This window comes from Telmatherina bonti (genome assembly GCF_933228915.1).
Source record: "Telmatherina bonti genome assembly, chromosome: 20".
Lineage (NCBI taxonomy): Eukaryota > Metazoa > Chordata > Actinopteri > Atheriniformes > Telmatherinidae > Telmatherina > Telmatherina bonti.
The window spans coordinates 11721601-11744101 of NC_136618.1; the positions used below are offsets into that span (position 1 = coordinate 11721601).

The 22501-nt window shown below is 40.0% G+C and overlaps 2 protein-coding genes across 3 annotated transcripts; one reads left to right on the forward strand and one right to left on the reverse strand.

Annotated features, from left to right (window-relative positions):
• Positions 1 to 2642: 2642 nt before the first annotated feature.
• ngdn (neuroguidin, EIF4E binding protein) lies at positions 2643 to 7443 on the forward strand (the record flags this gene model as incomplete). The annotated part of the gene is made up of 11 exons (XM_079260230.1): positions 2643 to 2663; positions 2917 to 2976; positions 3885 to 3956; positions 4120 to 4257; positions 4337 to 4421; positions 4509 to 4561; positions 4661 to 4778; positions 4930 to 5104; positions 5211 to 5361; positions 7147 to 7210; positions 7348 to 7443. 11 exons carry the CDS (start codon positions 2643 to 2645, stop codon positions 7365 to 7367), a joined length of 957 nt encoding a protein of 318 aa, XP_079116356.1. The 3' UTR covers positions 7368 to 7443.
• Positions 7444 to 8674: 1231 nt separating this feature from the next.
• On the reverse strand, positions 8675 to 21845 carry pabpn1 (poly(A) binding protein, nuclear 1). Of its 2 annotated transcripts, none has more exons than XM_079260100.1 (7): positions 21381 to 21845; positions 19303 to 19411; positions 15327 to 15394; positions 14474 to 14580; positions 14140 to 14227; positions 13466 to 13617; positions 8675 to 9317 (listed from the first exon to the last, which is right to left on the reverse strand). In XM_079260100.1, exons 1-7 carry the CDS (start codon positions 21513 to 21515, stop codon positions 9122 to 9124), a joined length of 855 nt encoding a protein of 284 aa, XP_079116226.1. In that variant the 5' UTR covers positions 21516 to 21845; the 3' UTR covers positions 8675 to 9121. The 2 variants fall into 2 exon arrangements, with proteins under 2 accessions (XP_079116226.1, XP_079116227.1); XM_079260101.1 differs by lacking the exon at positions 8675 to 9317 and adding an exon at positions 9672 to 10430 and having other exon boundaries at positions 21381 to 21843.
• Between the last annotated feature and the right edge of the window lie 656 nt (positions 21846 to 22501).

The window sequence follows — 22501 nt, forward strand, 5'->3', positions numbered from 1 at the left end:
GTTATTTTTCAGTGGTCAAAAAATTATGTCTGCATGTGTACAAAGTGTATGGAGATCCCACAAAATGTGTATTATTTGAAAATAATATCTGTTTATAAGTGAACAGTGCTTATAATGCTTTCTTTTAGCAACTGTCTCTTTAAGGTCATCTAAGTATAAAACAGGGGAAAAACCCAAAATATATATGTCTCTTCATACTAAATTACTTGGAAGATGTTTCCTGTTGTAGCTTTCATAAAACAACTTCTTCTTTTTAGAGAGGGGGGCCAGTGTAAGGAATTAAACTGGGTGTTTTTATTCTTTTCCACAAGCTAACCAAGTTAGCTTGTTTTGCTAAGTAGCATACTAGCATTCCACCAATCGTTGTAACTGGATATTAAACAGATTACAAGCTAAAAGGCAGACAAACATATTAAAAAGTACTCTTCATAATTAGAAAATCTATTTGTTTTAATGTTGGAAACATATATATGATTCTGCATTTTAACAAATCTATTTACCAAACAGTAGCGCTACCTTGTCATTTGCTAGCTAGCACAAGCTGGAAAACAAAACCTGCTGTTTCTAGATGGATATTTTGTGACCATAATAACAATGAAGGGAATTATTTTTGTTTATTTGTTTAAAACTGGATGTGCTTAGATAATTAACTTTTTATAAATAAACTTTAAATGAACATAAATATAATTAACTGGAAAACTGGGGAGTATACTGAATTTCATTTGCCTTGGACTTTTAAATGTCATGCGATGACTTTGTTGTGATCTGGTGCTATACAAATAAAGCTGAACAGAAATGAAAGCTTAAAAATCAGACAAATTTAAAAGGACTGTACAGCCTCACTGTCCCCAGTAATATCTACAAAAGCAAATTTGACTTTCTTTCCTCACACTTTTACAACAAAACTGAGTAAAATGTATGTTTATTCATAAAGAAAGTCAACAATAAAGAGCACCTTTTCATTTCTCAAGTTATCACAAATGTTTAGTGGAAAAGTGAAAAATCTACAGTCAGGCTTTTGTCTAGAGGCCTGCCTGAAAATGCTAATAATAACTGTGAATGTCTTTCTCTGTTCAGATGCTGGACGCAGATGCTCCATCTTCGGCTCTCTGCAGGTGCCGCTGGGACAGGATGTGTTTCATAGTGTCCAGCTCCTGTGTGAGCTGTCCTATTCTCATCTGCAGCTTTTGGTTTTCCTCCTGCAGCTGCAGGGCCCTTTGCTGGGTCATCAGGATCCTCCTGCGGGCCTTATCCCGGCTCTTCCTCACTGCGATGTTGTTTCTCTCGCGTCTCTGCCGGTACTCTTCGCTGTCCTTGCTGATGCTTCTCTTGGTCACTGGGGCACGCAGAGTTGGCAGCAAGTAGGACGAGAAGTCCTGAAGTGAGCAGAAAATAATTTTAAAAACCTGTTGTGGTTTTTGTGAACAAATTTGTTCTAATCTTGTCAAATGTTTCTTCTACCTGAGTGCTGGCGTGGCTCTGGTGGTTTGCATTCACTGAGTTGGAGGTGTTGCTGAGACAGTGAGTTGTGTATGGTAAATACGGAAGTCCCATCATCTGCTCAGTCACTCTGTCATCAACTCCCCCCCTTATGAGCCCCTGAGACTGGCCGTACGAGATCATGTCCATCTGAGCCATCTGGCTGCTTGGTGCGGTCTGGTTAGGAGGAACAGGACTCAGGGTCGCACCACTGGACTGACCCGAGTATGAACTCACCCACTCCTGAATAACCGCTGATACCCTGGAATCAGACATCTGGATGGGAGTTTACAGACAGGATAGGATTTATGTTTTGTTTCCATTGATACTTTGTTAAATCATCCATTTAAATCTTTCATTACAAATGAGTATTTGATCATAACAAAGTCTTTAGTAAAAATGCAGACCTAAAAGTTATAATTCTTATGTGTTAGTGACATATAATATATATATATGTGTGTGTCTGTACATATATATATATATATATATATATATATATATATATATATATATATATATATATATATATATATATATATATATATATCTTCTGGAAAATGTTAATATTAGGTTATAAAAATATAGTTTCTGAAAAAAGAAAAATCCATAAGTCAGAATGTAACTTACCATGGCTTATCTTTCCACCAATTCTGGACTTCTCTTTAGACTATTTGGCTTGAAATGGACTGATGAGACTGACAGATAGGTACCCCTCCGATTATCACACCACCACTTCCTCTCTCTTCCCCCCCCCCCCCCCCCCCCCCCCCCGCGCCTCTCTCTCTCTCTCTCTCTCTCTCTTTTTCTCTCTTTCACAAGTTTTCTATCCTTATTAGGTCGGTTCATTTACTTCCTTGCATTCTGAACAGACATCCAACATGAACTTTATTTTACGCTTCAGCCCTATAATAGACACAAATAATGACATTTAGCCACATTAGGTTTAAACTTTGAATATATCAAACCAAATGAAAAATACTTTTTTTTTTTTTTTTTGTGGATTATTAGCCAATTATCCAAGTGACTTCGAAATCATTGTGGTTCATCTTTAACATGTGGTCAGTTGTCCATGCATGCACAGCAACCACCCTTTCAACGTTGCACCTAACGCGACAAAATCCTTATTGTCCTTCTGCGGCTTCCGTAGGTACAGTGAAATTAAAATGGCTGCTGCTGTTGACAACGTGAGTACAAGCCGACCAACAAACAGCTAAATGTGGTTGTTTTCACTTTTAAACCGACTTTACGCACTTAAAAAATAATTAAATTGTTACATGTAAACTGTAATTGATATGTGATATTTATTACCTTTTTTTGCTTTTAAGAACACAAGCTAATAAGCTACTACCGCCTCACCAGTCTTAATTTTCCTGCATTTAAAACTTCATTGTCTACAAATAAAGGCATTTATTAAACATAATTGATTTTTTTTTACAGGATTTAATTGATCGTGACTTACCCAAAGCTGTTGAGCTGCTGAATAATCTCACAGAGCAGGTACAGAAACAACACTGTCTTTATAGCTCCTGTTATGTTTTCATGCTGCTTATTTAAGAGCTAAAATGAATGTTTAAAGTAGGGCTGTGACGATTTGTCCCGATTTAATTCCGATTTTTTTGTGCTGATTCGGCTTAAATTGTGATTCTCACGATTCTTCAATGTTGCTGATTTTTTTAGATTTAAAAACAAACAATCAGGAAAAAAAAAACAAAAGAAAACAGTACCCAATCATTCTGCTGGTATCATGTCCGTTGAGACAAGTAAAAAGATCAATAAAAACAATAAAAATGACTCAAATTTTATAATGGATAATTTTTTACATATTTGGGGAAAAAATAGATTTTTTTGTTAAAAAGAAAAAAAAAATCGATTTTTTTTTTTCAAAAAAAACTTTTTTCATTAAAAAAAAATTGTGAAGCAAAAAACCCAATACTCGATTTTTTTATTTGATTTTCCCACCCCCAGTTTAGAAGACTATTCTCATTTTTCCAGTAATAGAAGAAATATTTAGATGGCTTACTTACGTTAAGTTGCCAACATGTTGATGAGACAATATTCAGAAAAGTTAAGCGTGAAAAAAATATATATATATTAAAAAAAAGAAAAAAAAACAAAACTTGTTTTTTTAAAACTATTTATATTTGTGTAAATTTACTGGTTTGCTCTAAATCAAAACATCATCAGATGGTTCATATCAGGTAGTACTAAAAAAATGAGTAAATAAAATAGGAATGAAAATATAATAAAGGGAGTCAGATTTGACCAAATACATTGAGTTATTTTTTAAGCATCTAATCCAAATTTCACTTGCCTCTATCAGTGTCAAATATGCCGTTTTATTAACTAGTATTAACTCTTATTAAAGTTGTAGATCTTAAACCTCACCATAGATCTCTTTACTTTAGGTGGTCGCAGTCACAAGTCATGTCCGGGAGCTGCTATCCAAAGTCAAAGATGGTGCATTTAAGATAACAAAGGTAAGCGGCAAGTATTTTTTTCCCCAGAGTTGTTATAGTTGCTGTTTAGGATGATGTATTCTGGTTATTTTAAACATTGTTTGTTTGCGGGTTTGTTGTGTTTAGTCCTGTGAGATCTAAAGTTTGAAGCTGATAAGTGTAACTTTTCCTGGGTTTTCTGCAGGGTTTGTCCTTCTTAGACCTTCGCTACCACCTGCTGCTTTTCTACCTTCAGGACCTCACTCACCTGATCAGCATTAAGACAGAAGGAGGCACAATAAAGGACAGCGACGCCTTGAACAGACTGGTCACAATCAGAACAGTAAGATGTTGTAAATGCACAATGAAGCTGTTAATTTTTATTTGTCCAGGCAACATTTGACTTTTTTTTCTCCATTAAGGTACTGGAAAAGATGCGACCAATAGACCACAAGCTGAAATACCAGATTGATAAACTGGTCCGCACCGCTGTTACTGGTAGTTTAGGTGAGGTTTAAAGGATTTTATAATTTATATTTGCAATTAAAAAAAAAGTTTTGTATAAAATTAATGCTTGTATTTTTTTTTTCACAGCTGAGAATGACCCTCTGCAGCTGCGTCCAAATCCTGAGAATCTCATCAGCAAGGTGAGTTTTTCTCTTTTGGGTTTGCTGCTTGCTTTGTTTCCAGCTTGGGTAACGTAAAAAAAAGATCTGTTCATACTCCTTCCTGTGCTTTTCATCCAGCTGAGTGACTCGGAGGAGTCAGAAGAGGAAGCTGAGAACAAGGCAGCCTCCCAGAAGAAAGCAGCCCACTCTAGTGGCAAGAAATATGTACCACCAAAAATTGCTCCAGTGCATTATGGTAACGTCATTTTTCTGTTGCATTACTTCGTTTTCAGCTTTTTATTACAAAGTATTGACGGATTTAGCATTAAATGGTTTTTATTAAAGACATGAGAGGGGGTGTTTGTTGTGGACAAAGAGGGAAAACCAAACCACCTGTTTTCCTTCAGACGGCGACATGACGGAAGCGGACAAGAAGAAGGCGCAGGCGGAGCGGCAGCGACAAGCAGCTCTCAGGAGTTCGGTGATCCAGGAGCTGAGGCAGCAGTACAGCGACGCCCCTGAGGAGATCAGGGACAGGAGAGACTTCCAGAGTGAGCGGGAAAGTCGGGAGGAGCTCCACAGGTTTCTACATGTTTATTCTCTTATAAGGCTCGGAGCTTCGTCGCATCATGTCGACTGTCAGCTTCATGATTCTTGATCATCCTTCAACAACAAACGTTCTCTGCAGGAAAAATTACGAGGAGTCGATGATGGTGCGTCTAAATGTGCCGAAGCGTCAGAAGAATGCCAGGAAAAGAGGGATGATGTCCATGTCCAGCCAGCTGAGCGGCATCACACACTTCAGTGACATCTCAGCTTTGACGGGTGAAGGCGGGCAGGTAGGTTCTCACACAGCTTACAAGTTGGAGAGAGGCGTCATCTTTACCACGTTTTATCTTTCCTGCTGAGTTTATTATCCTAAAGGCTCAAACTATGACAGGCAGAAATCAGTTGTATCACTTAAATCAAGTTGACAACTTATTTTAATAAAAATCGGGACTTTTTCCTTCTTAATATGCACCGCAGACGCTGCCATTGTTAGCAGCGGGCTCAGTCCTTCCTTAGACGTCACTAGGACAACTAAAGCAGAAGTCGACACAGTAGCTAATAAGGAGGAGTTCATGCCTAAAAAGGTCCAGTGTTTTTAGGCATTAGCTGGTTTTGTTTCTTGATCTCAGACTCAGATCAGGTAACGAAACGTGGCTGAGTTCATTTAAAGGCTGTTTCATACTAAAGATGGAGGAACAACCCCAGTGGAGCTGCTGCCAGATGCGAGAAATGGATGCACTTAAAGCTGGGGTAGGAAATGTTGGGAGAATGTTTTGGGAAACTGGAGGAAGCCGACTTCTAAACCATCAACTTTTATCCCCAAATCTCTGAGACGTTTATGTTTAGTTCCACTAAGTTAAGTCCTCCTTCTTCGGTTCTGGTTAAACTGGTTAAAACCAGGTGGGCCAGTTCACCAGGTGGCACTGAGGCTCTCAGAATGGAACTAGTAAGGTGTCCTTCTGAAAGCACTGACATTTATACAGTCATGTGAGTCGCCACTTGTTGCCGGAGTTTAACTTGAACCGAAGTGAGAAATACTGCTCCGTACGAGATGCAGGAGACGCTTCAGTCCACACATTCCTCGTACGAGACGAGCCACACCATGGGAAATATTTTCACTGTGGGGGATTTAGAATCAAAAGAGGAAAAAAAAATAAGTCAGGCAGATTTACAAAGGAGGAGACACCTGTAACAAACCAACTTCATAACTCTAATAAATGGTGTTTCACTGACAGAAGTAATCCATTCTACACATTAGAGTGATTGAAAATACATTCAGGTGGGCGAACATTAGTTTCCTTGCATTTTTTTAATGTTTTTTTGCAAACCTACTTAGTTTTAATTAAATCTGCTTTTAATTATGTTAATATAATTTATTATTTTATTCTGATTTTGCTTTTTGTTTTATTTTTACTTCCCGTAATGCTTTTAATGTTTCATGTAAAGCACTTTGAATTGTCTTGTACATGAAAGGTGCTCTACAAATAAACTTACCTTGCCTTAGCAGATAAAACATGCAGCCAGAAATGTGTGTAATGTCATTTTTAAATTATTTAATGTGGGTTTAGTTTAGTATTATGCAGCTGAAGGAGCAGAAACGGAAGAAAAGCTGCGTCTGACACACGTTGATTGGACCTGATTCATCCCAAGTGTTTTACAACTCATGCAGCAGACATTTCAAGACTGTTGCATGATTTAAACGATCCAGCTTCTCTATTTTAATGTCAGTCCATTTCATTTGGGTAATGCGTCATCTGTGCTGCTGGCTGCAGTTCGGCCTCATGCCTACAGATTTGGCGCGCTGTCCCTTTCTACCGTTTCCTGGCTTGATTCTGTTATAAAAACTGCTGATGAGTTGAACTAATGACTGATCTCCATCTTGCTGATAGTCTGCTCCGCTGCGAGATGTGGAAAAACCTTTCACTCTTAAGTGTGTTTAAGAGGACTTGGAAAATCGGTGTGCTATGTTTAGACTTTGTCCCGGACGCCACAAATAGATGTTTGGTCCAGTGTGTTCATCTTGAGTTTTTACTTTAATGTGTCTGCTGGGTGTGACCTTGTCTCTGTTGCTGCAGCATGGTGACAACCCTCAACCCAAGAAAAAGAAGAAACTCATGAAGAAGAACACCAAAAGGAAAGGTAGGACTTAAATTCCTGCAGTCCCAACCAGCAACCCCCCCCATAAAATCCAGATGGGGATTATTTTGGCTTTACTGCATCAAAACAATGAAATTATCCTCAGTTGTAATCATGCTAATATTCTTTATTCTCTGCAGCCTTCAAGAAACACAGATAGAGCCAAACTGTCCAAATGACATGAAGTTACCAGCAGCTAGAGACGTCTTCATCTGGAACATCTTTATAAATTCCACACATTTATAAATGTGTGGAATTTAAATTTAATATTTTTTTATTAAAATATTAAATTAAGAATTTAAACTTAATACACAAACTGTTTGGTTTCATTTTCATGAAATGTGTGAAATAAATGTTTTCTAAATTACCTGTTCAGTTGTTTCATTAATCATAATTAGAGGGCAGTCATGTTTCCTTCTGATACAAAGCATCAAATTAAACACTCTTATAGTTCCAATTATATAAAACCACAATGAAGAGGAGAAAAAGTATATAATAAAAAATACACAAGGCTAAATAAAAAAATTTTTAGGTCAGTAGTTTGAGCATTAAACGAACAGATTTAATGACAAAATGACAACTAGATTTCTTACATGAGCAGTAATGCTAGTTCTGCACTTTAACTTTATTAATGAGCAAGATTAGTCCTTTTTAAAAATAAAGGTTTTCTCCGTGTTTTATGTGATAGAAAAACTACCTTGCACACATTTGGACTGAACTGGAAAATTTAATTAAATGGCCACCACACAGACCAGCTGCACTAAGTGCACTTCACTGGGCTGCATCTTGTGTGCTCACTGTATACCAGTTCTGCCTGCAAGTATACACATACACCAGGATAAACACCTGATAAACAGGGTTATAAAGGGGAATTCAGGTGTGTACTCCTCACAAAAACTTAATATTCATCTTTTTGCACGTCCAGCTGTTTGGTGTTTAACTATTTACTGCACACCATGCCGTTTCCCTAACAAGATGATTAACCACAAGACATCCGACCCATCAATCATTACATGGCAACTTGTAGTAAAACACTTTTTCCCATTCTGTTCACGTCACGTCGCACAAAGATGGCAGTTTTTTAGACGCTGGCATTTTTATGTTGTGGTTTTTAATCCACCATCGATGGAAGGAAGTTTTGGTTGCAATAAATTGAGCTGTTCTACATAAACATTCATGATGTATGATAGAGCAACTTTTCTGACCAATAACACTGAACATGCCTTACTTTATTATGGGGTGTATGCACTGAAGATGTGATCCAGCCAGACGTCATATCTGACAGTCCGGACATGAAACTGTCACTCAAAGCAGGAATAAATAACAAACGTGTCATTTTTACACAATGTCTTTATTTTTTTTTCTAATTACAGACTCATGGGTTAAAAATAAAAATAAAAAAAGCAAAACATTTGCTCAAACCCTTCCCCACCCCCCCCCCCCCCCTTTTTTTTTTTTTACCACCAAAAAAGTAAAAGAGGAAAAAAAAAAAAGTCTCCACACAAATCCTGTCCCCAGACTTTCCCCACCCTAAAACAGCTCCAGCCCACTCTTCGTTTTGATTAATAATCCATACTAGTAGCTCATCAGCCCTCCTCAGACAAGCCGTGAATGCACTGCGCGTAGTCGGAGAAAGGAGGCTCCTTTCATGGTACGCGCTTTTACACCCCCCAGAATTCACCCCCGCCTCTCGTCCTGCCTTCCTCAAACACGGAAACTCGCCTGCCTGCCTCTCAGCTACGTTGGCTTCAGCTCTCAGTTTAGAAATCATGTGTTGGGTTGGCTGCCCTGTAAGTGCCGTCCGCTCTGCAGTGTGCTGGATAAGGTGTGTGTGTGTGTGTGTGTGTGTGTGTGTTAAGGATGCGCGTGTGTGTGTAAGTGTGTTTCAAAGTGTGAAAAGGACTAAAAGCATCATCAGCGTTTGCTGTTGTAGTAAATGCCCCCCGTGGCAGGCCTGTGGTCGCCCTGCCCCCCTCCCCCGCCGCCCCACACCGACAGGATGGGGTGAGTGTGCATAGCGGGAGCAGAGAGAGAGAGAGATGCTGCAGAGACAGTGGGGGGGGCCGGCGCCACCTGGGGAGGGGTTGTCAGCCTCCACTGGTCCTGAAACCTGAAACGACAAGAAGTGGTCTAATATACAGAGAGAGGAGGGGGGGGCGGGAGGGGGGGACAGGAGACCAGAGACAAGGTGCACAGGGGGAGGAAGAAGAGCTGGGGAAGCATGGGGGGGGGGGGGGTCACGAGTGTGGATGATGATGTAAAAAAAAAAAAAAAAAAAAAAAAAAAAAAAAAACCACCCCCAAAAAAAACAAAAACCAAACAAAAACATAAACTCCATCAGTCCTGTGGTCCATGACTGTCCGGACACGTCGACAGCAGGGGGGGGGGGGGGGGGGGGGGGAGAAAAAAAAACAAAAACAAGATAAAAACATGAGCGGGCGGGGGGGGGGGGGGGGGGGGGCAGAGAAGAGCAGACACATGAGGGGTTGAGAGGGGGGGGTGGGAAGGCAATGATAAACTCCAAACGACACTGAACACAACGCTCAAAAGGCTCGAGGAAGTTTCACATTTGTTCTACATCACAAAATAAAAACTGAAAATACTCTTTTTTTTTTTTCCTTTCCTCAACACCCCCCCCCCCCCCCCCTTTTCTTTTTTTTCTCCCCTCCCCCCCCCTTAAATGGTGGTGGAGGGTGAGTGGGTGGGCTGTGTTGGTGATGGTGTGAAAGCAGGAGGTCACAGCCAGACCAAAGGAGACACATCTGCAGCCTGAGATTTCATCTTCTTCAACCCCCCCCCAGCAAAAAACCAACAATAACAAATTGTAAAAACAAAAATGTGCCACCATGTTCTCCTCCCCACTGAGCGACGTTTACCTTACCAGGGGTGACCGCATCAACCTCTGCACACGCACGCTCTCACACAAGCTCACACTGCGGCCAGTCAGGCCAGTCAGTCTCTGTCCGGGAGAAGTTTTTTTTTCTTTTTTTATCTCCCTTTTTTTTGGGTCTTTTTTTCTCTCCTGCGGTTTTCTTCTTTTATTGTTGGGGAAAAGGGAAGGAGCTTTCATTGTGTGTGCATGTGTGTATTTTTAACAGAACAGAGATGGGGGGGGGGGGGAGGGGGGGAAGGGGGAGGGTTGATAGTAAGGGGAGAAATCGGGGGAGAAGGGGAGGAGGGTGTTTAGTAAGGGGAATACCACGATGTTGTTCGCCCTCGGCCCCTGGAAAAGAGAGAGAAAAAGAGGGTGAGTTTTTTCTGTTTGGCTTAAGATGGACACCAATTTTCTGGTGTGATATAAGTGTGTGTGTGTGTGTGTGTGTGTGTGTAGAGAATGGGTTTGAATTTCAGTCCTCAAACGAAAAACGGGGGAGGGAATACGCTGACTTATGACAAAGAAAATCTTCACATTTCACCTTTAAGGTGTTTGGTTGCAACAAATCAATGCGGAAGGATCGACTAAACGAAACGGTGAAAGAAGCTGAAAAAGCAGCTTTTAAGAGAAGGAAAAAAGTTTAATTTCCATTTATGAGGATAAAAATGATTAAGAGTGTGTAGTAGAGTGTGTGTGTGTGTGTGTGTGTGTTTGAGGGGACGGCAAAGGCACTCTCCCTCTTTCTCTCTCTCTGTTTCTCTCTGTGAGAGCTGCCTCTTGGGTCTCTGTGGGGGGGGAAAGACCTTGAGGACAAACAGCACCACACATACCCCCAGCAACACACACACACACACACACACACACACATTTGGAGAAAGGAAGGGAAGGAAGGGGAGTGTGATTTATAACTTGTAGCATCATTTCACACTCAGAAACACAACAGGACACAAATGCCAGAAAACAGCCAGTCTCTGGCACACATCTAATCCAGTTCGCGCGCGCACGCACACACACACACACACACACACACACACTTTTACAGCACTCAGTGGCAACAACACAAAAAGGTCACACCGGGACTCAAACGTCCAGAGATGCTGAGGTCAGGCTGCAGTAATGAACCCTCGTTTCTGGGAGTGAAGGCTGTAAAGCTGAAACTGAGCTGGGAGATGTGTGTGTGGTGAGTTGACGGTTATGTACATGCCAGGACAAAACATAAGCACAACAAAAACAAAAAACTACATAATCTTGGCTTTCTGCTGCAGCAGCTTGGGAAGATAATGAGGATGATGGATGTAAAAACAACAGATTAGTTTTTGGCCTTTAAAGCCGGCTGCAGGACTGGAGGTGTACAAAATCCACTATTTGGCTCCGTTGTTACAAATCCAGCAGACGATGCTGTACTGGAGCCAGCAGAAAACACTCGCAGCAGCCTTGTTAAATCTCAACTCCTTGTGAAGTAAAGCCAATTTTTAAAAAAGCTACACATCAGCCAGTCGGGTCTTCCCAAGCTCGCGACAGGTCAGTGCAAAGATTTTCATTTGGATATTTTCCCACAACAAGACAAGGCACCGGTGAAATGTTTCACGTGGTTCAGATCTGAGCCCGGTTCTGTGCTGCTGGAGCCTGAAATAAAAGCCCTGATGAATTCCTGATGCAGCAACTAGATGGCTCCTCAGCAAGAAGCCATACAGGGCAATCCAACTGGAACAGGCCTCAGCATGCTGCTCTCAGAGGGATTATTACATATTAACCACCATGCTGGATAACAGAGGGGAGGGACACCTTTTCCATTTCAATGGATGCAATCATTACAGCTAAACTGGTCAAAAAAAGAAATATACAGCTTTGCATGTGTATTAGATTCGAAAAGCAACATTAGATCTAAACAATCTCAGTTTCCTAAATAATGAAAAGTCTTTAAGCAACTTCAGGAATTCAGCTCATTTCTACCAGCCATCAAAGTTTCTCCTCAAGTCTGTGTGCCTTGTCCTGAAACAGGGCAAATCCCAGTGAGTAAACTGGCAGGGTTTGGGTTTCTTGGTATGCGTGGGAGTGACTGATTAGAGATTCTGACCTTGAGGTTCAGATATTTTCTCACACACAAAAATGCAAAAATGGGGCTGCAACTCTTTCTTTTACTTATTAAAAGGAGACTGTTTCACTGCACTGAACAGCCAAGATGAAAACTAAAACAATGATTAAACAGGAGCTTATTGGGACCTAAAAGGTCCAGATACATCAGAATCTCTCAGTCTTAAATCTCAGTGCATGTGTGTGATGATGACCAGCACCACCTCCATGTCCAAGTCTCAGTAAAGACGAGATGGTTCAGTGGATAGATCCATCTTCGACTCACTGCCATCAAATTGTTGGAGATTTTAGCATCAAATCCGCTGCAACCATGACAGAAGAGATTTATTGGGTCAGATAGAATTAGCTAATTATAAGAATCTGTTTTCAGCAGCGCTGTGCAGCCATGACATCCTCAGACACGCAGAGGATTCAGCTACTCAATCCAAACACTAGAACCATCTCGCTTTGCAGCTGTAGACTTCCAGACCCAAAACGTGTTAAAGTAGCCCACATAAGAGACTACATTGAAACGGGCTGAATGTGAACAAATAAAAGAAGTTTGCGCTGACCAAACAAAGCTACGCCTCACACACAGTTTACACACAGCTCGGGAAAAAGAATCCAGTGTTGGTGTGCTTCCCATGAAATGGTGAAATGTGATGCAGCATGCAGTGAAGTTCTCAGTCCCTCAGCCTGTGGAGTCATTTCTGGCCTGTTTCTGTCATCATCAGCACCTTTTTATAAGTAGAAGAAATTCAACAAATGTTTGTGGATGGAACCATAAAGCTGAATGAAATCTGATCAAATCCAATCATGATGATGCGAAGTATTTATCACATAAATGCTCTAAAGACAACTTTCAGAATACGCCAGGAAGTGTGACAAGTCCTTCCCTCTCTGTACTTACCTTGTCTACTCTACTAAACTAAAGAACAAACAAGTATATTTCTTTTAAAAAGTTTTAATGGATTTTTTTTCCTTAAACAACAGTGAATCTGAACTCACCCTGCATTTTTATCTCTTCTCCATCTTTCCTCTAAGTTCGCTTTTAAGGTTTGACTAGAAGACATGAGCAACTCCTCAGTCAGGTCTGTAATCCTTTCTTCTTTAGTTAAATACAAAGCCACAAGATAAATGTCCTGCTAACTTCCTTCTTCTGTGCTCTGAAATAACTGAGCTCTGATCAGCAGATCGTGCCTCTCCGTATCTATCCTGTCCGTGAAGAGCAAGTGGGATGCAGTGCATGCAGGAATGTGTTTCCAACCCCCGTAATGTCCAGAAATCAAGGTGTCGTGACAACAGCTCACCTGAAGGCCCGTCCTCTGCCTCTGGGGGGTGTGTAGCCGCTGTAGTAGCGTGCACGTGAGGAGAAGCTTCCTCCTCGTGATCGAAACCGAGCCCGTGGAAACCCACGGTCTGTGGTGCTGATGCCTGGTCTGTTTGTTCTCTTGGCTCCCACCTGAACAGAAGATGTCAGATACGGTCACTTATTTTGGTCACAGCGGTTTGTCGTTTCTATCATCTGTTAAATTTATTCAAACCGTCGTATTTCCCTTCTCATTTTATTTATCTTGAAGCTGTGCTGTTACAGTTCTTATCATTTAGAGCAGGGGTGTCAAACTCCAGTCCTCGAGGGCCGGTGTCCGGGAGGTTTTTGTTGTTTCCCTCCACCAACACAGCTGATTCATATCAAATAGATCCAGCGGCTTCTTGTCAACCTGTTTATGAATTTAGGTCAGGTGTGTTGGAGCATGGAGACAACAAAGACCTTAAGTATACCAGCCTTTGAGGACTGGAGTTTAACACCAGTGATTTAGACCATCAACTTCTGAAATCGTTTAAAAAAAAAAAAAAAAAAAAAAAAAAAAAAAAAAAAAAAAAAGTGAAGGGAAAAGAAAAAAAAAAAGGGAAAAAAAAATCTAAACAGAGTTTAACCATTTTTAAATAAAAATGGCCAAAAAAACCCACAAACCCTTCTTACCTTAATCTGTCTTCCTCTGAAAAGAGACTCATCCAAAGCCATAGCTGTCCTAACAGACTCTTTGTCAGCAAACTCAATGTAGGCAAACCTGAGGAGAGAAGAGGAATCACTCAGCTTGAGAAGACATTATCATACAACTTGATTTAAAAGAAATAATTTCCCCCATAAAATCCACCATTCACCCAACAGAAACTTTAATAAAAGTTTGGTTAGAGAAGAGAAATATCTGATGGTCTATTAATCCAGCTCTAAACAGACAATGTAAACACTCCAGTTGCATGAGTTCCTGTATCGTTTTGCATGTATTAATAGGTGAGGAAGGACGGTGTGTTACCCCTTTGGATGCCCTGTGTATTTGTCACATAGGATGGTGACTCTGTTTACTGAACCGCAGCCATGGAAGTGAGCCTCCAGCTCTTCTGCTGTGGCACCATAGTCCACCTGATGGTAGTAAACAGAGAATTGATCAAACCTCTGAGAAACATCGTGAAGATTTCACCATCTACCATAAAACAATGATTAAAGAAAGTTTCCAAGAATAAAATTCTCATAAAAGGAAAATTTAAGATCAGATTGAACAACTTGGTGACTGTTTTAGTAAAATCTTCATATTTATCATCACTGCTGAGGCAGTTTCTAATTTCCTCTTAAAGTTGGGAGTATATAAAAAAAATATTTTAGTGCCAAATGTTCTCAAGTTTACACCAAACTCCTAGTTAGTCAGTTCTACAAAGACCACACTCAAGGCCACACTAATTCTTCCTTTAACAAGCATCGGTGAGAAAAGGGCACTACTGGGGAGCCTGACAAAAACACAGAAGCCTTCATGGTTTAGATCCACGTTGCTACGCACGCTTCATGTGTTGCCTAGCTGCTGGACTAATTTACAGAAAACCAAGCATTACTGTGAAGCTAACCGATCATGCAATTCATTTTGCAGATGGTTTTATTCATTCTTCAGGAAAGTTTGCATGAATATTTAAACAGAATTTAAGTCCTGGAGGGATAAACTTCTGAGCTAATTGTACACTTGCAGCAGGAAAAGCTACATGCAAAGTAAGAAGAAAGAAACCTTTTGCTTTCTCTTCTCTACGTTTGACTTTGACGCTGTCGAAGACAACTGCAACATGAATCAAGGAACAGGGAGGCCAAAATAGCACATGGAAACAACAAAGACTGTTACTCACATTGCCGACATAAATAGATCTGCCATCTGCTTCCATCTTCTCCTCAATGGACATGATGACGGGGCCAACTGTACGAGGAGAGGACACAACATGAGCAATGACATGTTTCAGCTTTAAATGAAGTGTGCAAACCAGCTGACTCAAACTGATGTCGATGCAGCAGGTGAAGCTGTGACATGATGGAAATCAAGACACAAAAACAGCATTTAAAAGAGGATAGTAAGCTTATTTAAAACGCTTTACATTTAAAAGTGTGTAATGAGAACTTGTAATTTACTAAGTGCCATATAATTATGATTAAAACATATTTTAGGACATTAAAGCTATTTAGGAATAATACCGTTTTCTGGATACCTAACCCTGGGATCCACTGAACGTTGCCGATACGTTGCGGATATACTTTGCCGAGCTTTCTGCCCGACACCCTGTTTCACCAGCAGTTTCAGAGCAAAATATCTGCATCGCGGCTTACATGAGGATTGTGTAATCGTGCATCATAGTTGGCGTAGGTCTACTTAAAATACTTCATAAAACTGCTTTAAAGTGAACATGAGGCAACAACTAAAAGAGCAGTTACACTTTGGCTAGAGCAGGGACGTGTGGTGTCAAAAGAGCTTACAAAACAGCGCAGCTTTCCTTCTCCAAGATAAACGCGTGTTTTCCACGGTGTCATTTATAAAGTGAAACCGTCTCACACCTACAGCTTGGTGCCACCGGTAATGAAGAAATGTTCATGTTTCATAGTAAAATGCATCTAAAGTGGACATGAAGTCTTACTGGTAAAAATCCACCGGATCCACTTTGGTTTTTTACCAAACGATCCGCTCTGCTCCAGACTGACGAGCTTTCAAAGCAGCAAAATAAGAACCAATGCGTTTTTTTAGAGAGGCGGAAAGCGGCGGCGCTTCAGAAACGCACCGCAGTGCATCTGGTATAACCAGTCCTTCTTACTAGTGGTACTGCGACCTGTTGCGAATGGATCCCAGGGGTTATAATGATTAGCAACATTTCTTTCCACAACATCTTGACGGCGGTGTGACTGTCGCCAAAATAACCCATGATCTGGAGATTTGGCTAAACATTGACTAAAAATGTTATTCTTTTAGATCCTGTTTGCAATACAACTGCATTTGTGGAATAAAGGTTAAGCAAAAACCATTTTTTTATCTTCATATTCTAGGACAAGCCAGCAAACAGCACAGCTGGAAACATTTAACACACATTTACCTAACATCAAAGTGGTTTCATAGAATTAAATGAAGGGAGAGAGTCTGAAAAGGTTTGATAAATAAAAGCATCTTTTCCTCAGGGGTGAAGGATTCCAGCTTACTTACAGAGGATGTTTTTCTTTATGCGTCAACCTTCTTTAAAACAGCTCAAAATGTTTTTAAAAAATTTAAATCTAAAGAGGCCACATGATGGCATCCATGGACCGACTGGTCAGATTTGTTTGACTTGGACTCTTTATGGATATTTGCTTTCAGGGTCAACGCAACAGACGGGACATTTCAGCACTAATTGTGCAATAGCTTTCAGCAAATGTGGCCAAACTGCTGGTTACCAAGACAGGAGTCCTCCCCCATCATCACTGACAGGGACAATTCTCTTCTGGTCATAAGCCTTTCCGTTCTGGCCCCAAGCAGAACAGAAATGACTGAACTGTGTGCTCAAGTGGGTCCAGTCCCCCCCCGCCCCCATCTGACATACTCAAGCAGAAGCAACTTGCACTTATTAGTAGAGACCAGTTGGTGTGTATGTGGTTTCAGGAATACAGTTTTTGGTTGTTGAATGAGCTTATGTTTCACTCTAATATGTATGCTTGTATCTATCAGTTTGAAAATTTCTGCATCAACATGAACTTTAGCTTTTTTTCTTTGTTAATGAGGTACTACACCTCCTCAAGGTCACCGGTGGGTTTGCTGGTGTTCCAGCATCTTACTTCAGTATAATGACTCCAACAGCGGCTGCAGGAATGATGGTTTAAAACCAGCATAACCATTGCTGCTGGCAAAGAAAACCTTTTCAGTTTCCACAGCTCCTTACAACTTTGAAGTCAATTATTAAAAAAAAAAAAAAAAAAAGGTGCTAAAACTACCATCCTATTTGTTGCTGCAGAAACTTGCATAAAATTATTTTAAAAATGTTTTTTGTAGTTAACCTCGAGAAAAAGGCCACTGCCAATGTGCCAAAAAACTGTAGGAAACAACTGGCAAACAACTATTAACTTGGTATCCAAACTATATTTTTAATATATGTAAGTGGAAACTTTGCCATATTTAGCCAAGAAAAGGACCGACATGATGGGAAGGTGTGTTAACATACGGAAGATGGTGCACACATCTTTTAACGGTTTCTGAATCACTAACTTATTTGAACAGTAGAGTATGCAAAAACAAATGTTACTTATGACAGCTGAAATAAAACATAACACAGATGCATCGTGTGTTTTTACACACACAATACATCTGAATTTAAAGCTGAACCCCCCCCCCCACCCCTCTTTGGGGAAGTTGAATGTGTCTCCTTAAGTAGTAGTCTCATTATGTTTTTATAACAAAGGTAAAAACATGCTTTGATATACATGGATTTAATGATTACCAATGTGATAGCAACAATCTAAAAAACAAAAAATGAGAAAAAATGAATAATTCCTAAGACTTGCTGAGGCAATAATGTGGATTATTTTCCATTTGCTTTGTTTTAACTTCCAAAATATTGTAACTTGGTGAAGAAAACACCCATAATCAAAATGTGCAGCGTAAAAATATTTGGTTTGACACTTTAAATAGTAGGTTTATACTATACCCTACTTCAATTTTAACAAACAGAATTTTATTTCTTTGTTTTCTTTAAAATTGTGTGAACATTTAAACAAAGCCTAAGATACAGCCGGTATAGCTTAATATACAAAAGGTTTAAGTCCATTTTTTGCTAAAAAAGATCTTCTTTACATTAAAATAACCAAGCTTGGCAAGAAAATTATATTAATCTAATTTAGCTGGTTTTTATTTTTTTACATGAACGGCAGGGATAAAGTTTAAATCATATGATATTGTCCTATATGTCGCTCGCTCCCCAACTCAATTGAATTCATTTTGCAGCAGAATTTGGCACATCTGCAAACACTGAATCCATATCCAAGTTAATTATGTAACACACTAATGCTGTTCCATCAAACTGCTATCCTTTATAAAACACACTTTATATCTGAAACAGAAAATTGTACTTTGATGAAGTTATTCACACCAGAAACTAGGGCTGTGAGGATATGCTTTCGTCCCGATTCCCTTTTTTTTTTTTTTTTGGGTGCCGATTCGATTGAAATTGCGATTCTCACAATTCTTCGATAGTGCTTATTTTTGAAGATTTAAAAAAAAAAAAAAAAAAAAAAAAGTACAAAACTTTTTTTTATTAGTCATTTTTCTTGATTTCAATTAGGAAAAAGACACAGTAGCCAGATCATCATTCTGCTGCTATAATGCCCAAGACGACAAGTAAAAAGATGGGGGGAAAAAAATTAAAATGATAAAATTTGATAGTGAATTCATTTTATTTATTTAAGAAAAAAAAAAGATTTTAAAATTGTGAAGCAAAAAAATCTGGATTTTAGATTTTTTTTTATTCAATTTTCCCACCCCTACCAGATATTGAATCACATTCAAATTAAATGTATGGAAAATTTGTGCACAATACAGGAACATGTCTAACCCATATATTAGCTACTTCAACTTTATTTACAGCACTTTTCATACAGGAGCATTTCAAAGTGCTGAACAGCATAAAAACATTTCCACACTTACTATATTAAGGGTTGCAGGTTGCATGTTGGAAGCTCACGTGGTAAGACATTATTTTTGTAAAAAAAACCATGGCTTTATGTCTGTTATGGCATCCATTAGTCTCTGGGTAGTCCCACATTAAATCAACATAGACAGATGAGTCGGAGAAATGGTTTAACAAAGAAAAAGACACACACCTGGTGGGGGGCTGAGATTCATCTGTTTCTCCACCTCGTTCTGTAGCTCCTTCAACTTCTCTGCCTCTTCCTCCATCTCTCTCACCCGGGCTTTTATTGCCTCCAGCTCCTGCAATAAAAGACAGATTCAATTAAAACAAAGAGTCCATCAGGGGCACAAATCGCCACCCCTAAAAAATAACTCTTTTACAGACAACCTTACAATCAATTTATTGGAAAAATATTAACAAACATAATGATAATACTAAAAGAACAGATGTAACCCCCTTTCAAAATATATTCACAAACACACATAACATGTTACATGTACCATCCTCTGTAGTTTTTAACATGTAAATTCTCACAAATTGTGTATTTTTACAGTATTATCTGCCTTAATACCTTGAAATGTACCACTAAACTGCCTCTTACAACTTGACAGCTGACATTAAAGCCATTTTAAATCAACTTTTGACTTTTTATGTAATATGTAACTTCTCAATTATTGTAAATATATATATATATATATATATATATATTAACCTAAAATAATTTAGCAATTTGGCCTAGTGTAAGTAAGAAAATTATAGATTTTCTTTGGCCGAAATATGCAAGTGAGTGGTGGATGTACACATTTACAATTCTTATTACATGTAGAGCTGCAGCTAGAAGGGAATATCAAATAAAACAAAGAATACTGGAGATTTATATATTAAAGGCTGAGATGGCTGTGTCCTCACGTGGGAACAGACCCTCCTGTCTGACAGTGGTGCACTGCAGCACAGTGGGAGTCACTCTGGCTAGATCCTAGGCTTCTGTCTGTGCTAATAGTACATGCAATGTAAAAAAATATCTTCAGAAAAAAAAAAAACTGACACAAAGGCAGCGACAAAGACGACCATTACCAATTCAGATCTTCTCACAACAGGGGAATAAAAGGGCATGGTGACATACTAGACGTAATGGTGATGAAACCATCATTCTCCAGAATCACTTGTGTCTGTGTGCCTTATAATCTCAGACATCACACGTGGAGTCTGGGAAATTATAATCCCAAATCAAAAGCAGGATTCTTGCTTTATAAACCATCCAGCACGGTTTTTTTTTGTCGCATATTCAGAACAAGCTCTTCCACTCCCCTCCCCTCTCTCATTCTCCTTGCTCTGGTAAAACAGTGAAGGATGCAAACCCAGCCCCTCAAATACCGCAGCCCCTTTCCTTCTCTCTGCGCTCTCACCACCCAACAAAACCCCACCTGAACACAACATGTGGACACTACCTGGGAACATGCACTTGCGTTCAGGTGATCTAATACGTAAATAGGCCCAACCACCTCAGTTTGTGCATTTTTAGTGACTATGTAGGACACAACAAAATTATCATTGCCCGCCTGGATGCACGTGCAGCCAACCATCGAGGTAAAATTAACAGAATAAGAGCAGTCAGGTGCAGGTCGACCACATCCACCCATTGCTTTATTAAAATATGCAACCTTATAAATATGTCAAAGCCATATAATTTTGTCAGGGATACAACTCGGTGGCAAATAGCAGTAATCCCCAAAATGTCGCAGTTTATCTTGTGACCAGTGATGACAGGTTCGGTGGTCATTTTATGCGCCTGATGCTAACATTAGCCTGCTGCATGTGCGCAAACCCGGAGCCTGAACTGCAGCCGCCGCCGGCGTCACGATAAAGGAAAAGGAATAAAACATGACATTACCGTTAGCACGTCGTCTTCAACGGTCGCCCTTAATAGTCTCCTGCATCTCCGTCTTGCATTTTTTTTTCGCGAGCAGAATTTCCCCCCACCCCCCAACTGGTTGGTCGAGCTGCTCTCTAGCGCAGAGAAACTGGCGTCGCTGTTGCGCCAAAATGGCGGCGGACAACGTGCATGTCGCCACCCAAGTCTACTGCACTGAGTGAGCCACAATGGCGGTTAATACCGACCAAGTGATAGCAGGAACGCACACGGCATGTGACTCGTGGTTTAAGGGGAAGGAAAGGGGAAAAAAAGCAAAACAATAAATTGGTTGCCTGCTTTAACTGTTTCTATTACGAAGAGGTTTTAACATTGTCGAAACAATGCCCTTCACTTACCGGGTCTTCAATTGCGGCCTCTCCCTCTTCTAAGCCTGGTTCTTCGTCACCGACACCTGGGTCTTCCAGCTCGGGATGTCCGGGGTCTGAATCTAGAAGGGATTCATCCGCCAGCCCGTTACCAAACTCCGCCATCGCCCAATTCCAACTGAACCGACGCGCCTCGTGGCTAAGCCGACGTTGCAGGCCCCTTACTCGCGCGCGCGCACACACACACACACGTGGGGGGGTGGAGGGAGGGAGTTGGGTGGCGAAAAGGAAAAAAAAACGGCGGAAAACGCCGCTTAGTAAAGTTAAAATGGGGAATTAAAAAGCTAGCTTCAGATCTAGCCCCAACTCAAACAGCATAACACAAGGACTGCTGTTTCACTCGCTACGTTTAGGTAGTGGTTCTGGTTTAAGACAGACAGAACCGAGTTTATTTACTTGAATGTGTGTAATAAAAAAAAAAAAAGACGAGGGCTGTACGCGAGAGCGGCGGCGTCTCTTCAGTTCAGAAATGGAAGCCGGGGGCGGAGTCATGTATCACTGCGGGCGTTAAACTCTCAATCCGATTGGTCAACAAAGGAATCAAGACAAGCCTTTTTGGTATCTTGTGCGTTTCTATTGGACAATTCAGCAGGAGATCCCGGTTCACAAAATCCGTAAAGTCAATATGGTTGGATGATGGTTCTGTCAATCATATCTTTATCGTTCTCATTAAACTGGCAAAGCCAATCGTCGTTCAGTCAAAATAATCCAGTTCCTTATCAGTGGTCCTATCAACCATATCGCATAGTATGACCTTATGATCAGAGGTCACTGTGAAATGTTACTCAGGTAGTAGCTCAGATTATTGAGTGCGATAAATCATCATATTAAGGTTACTAAAACTGATGACTTTTTGACTAGTTTTACTACAAAATCATGCATTCGTAGTGTTAATCTATATGTATATATACTCAAAATATAACCTAGAACTGCATGTTTTGTTTAAATTAAGAAAACTATGAAAAATAATGTGTCGTTCCAAAGGGTAATGGCAATTATATATAAAATATTCAATATATTTAAAATCAGATTTGTAGAGAGAAATGTTTCCCGATTAATATATGTAAATATTACCTCCTTAAGACAGAAAA

Bases quoted from the DNA above. Each gene is read 5' to 3' on its own strand.
- pabpn1 (XM_079260100.1), bottom strand. From the start codon at position 21,515: ATGGCGGAGTTTGGTAACGGGCTGGCGGATGAATCCCTTCTAGATTCA. The intron at 19,412-21,380 runs GTAAGTGAAGGG...CTTTTATTGCAG, and splicing joins AGGCCGCAATTGAAGACCCG to GAGCTGGAGGCAATAAAAGC. The intron at 9,318-13,465 runs GTGAGCTGTTGT...TTGTCGTTTCAG, and splicing joins GGCAGAGGACGGGCCTTCAG to GTTTCAGGACCAGTGGAGGC.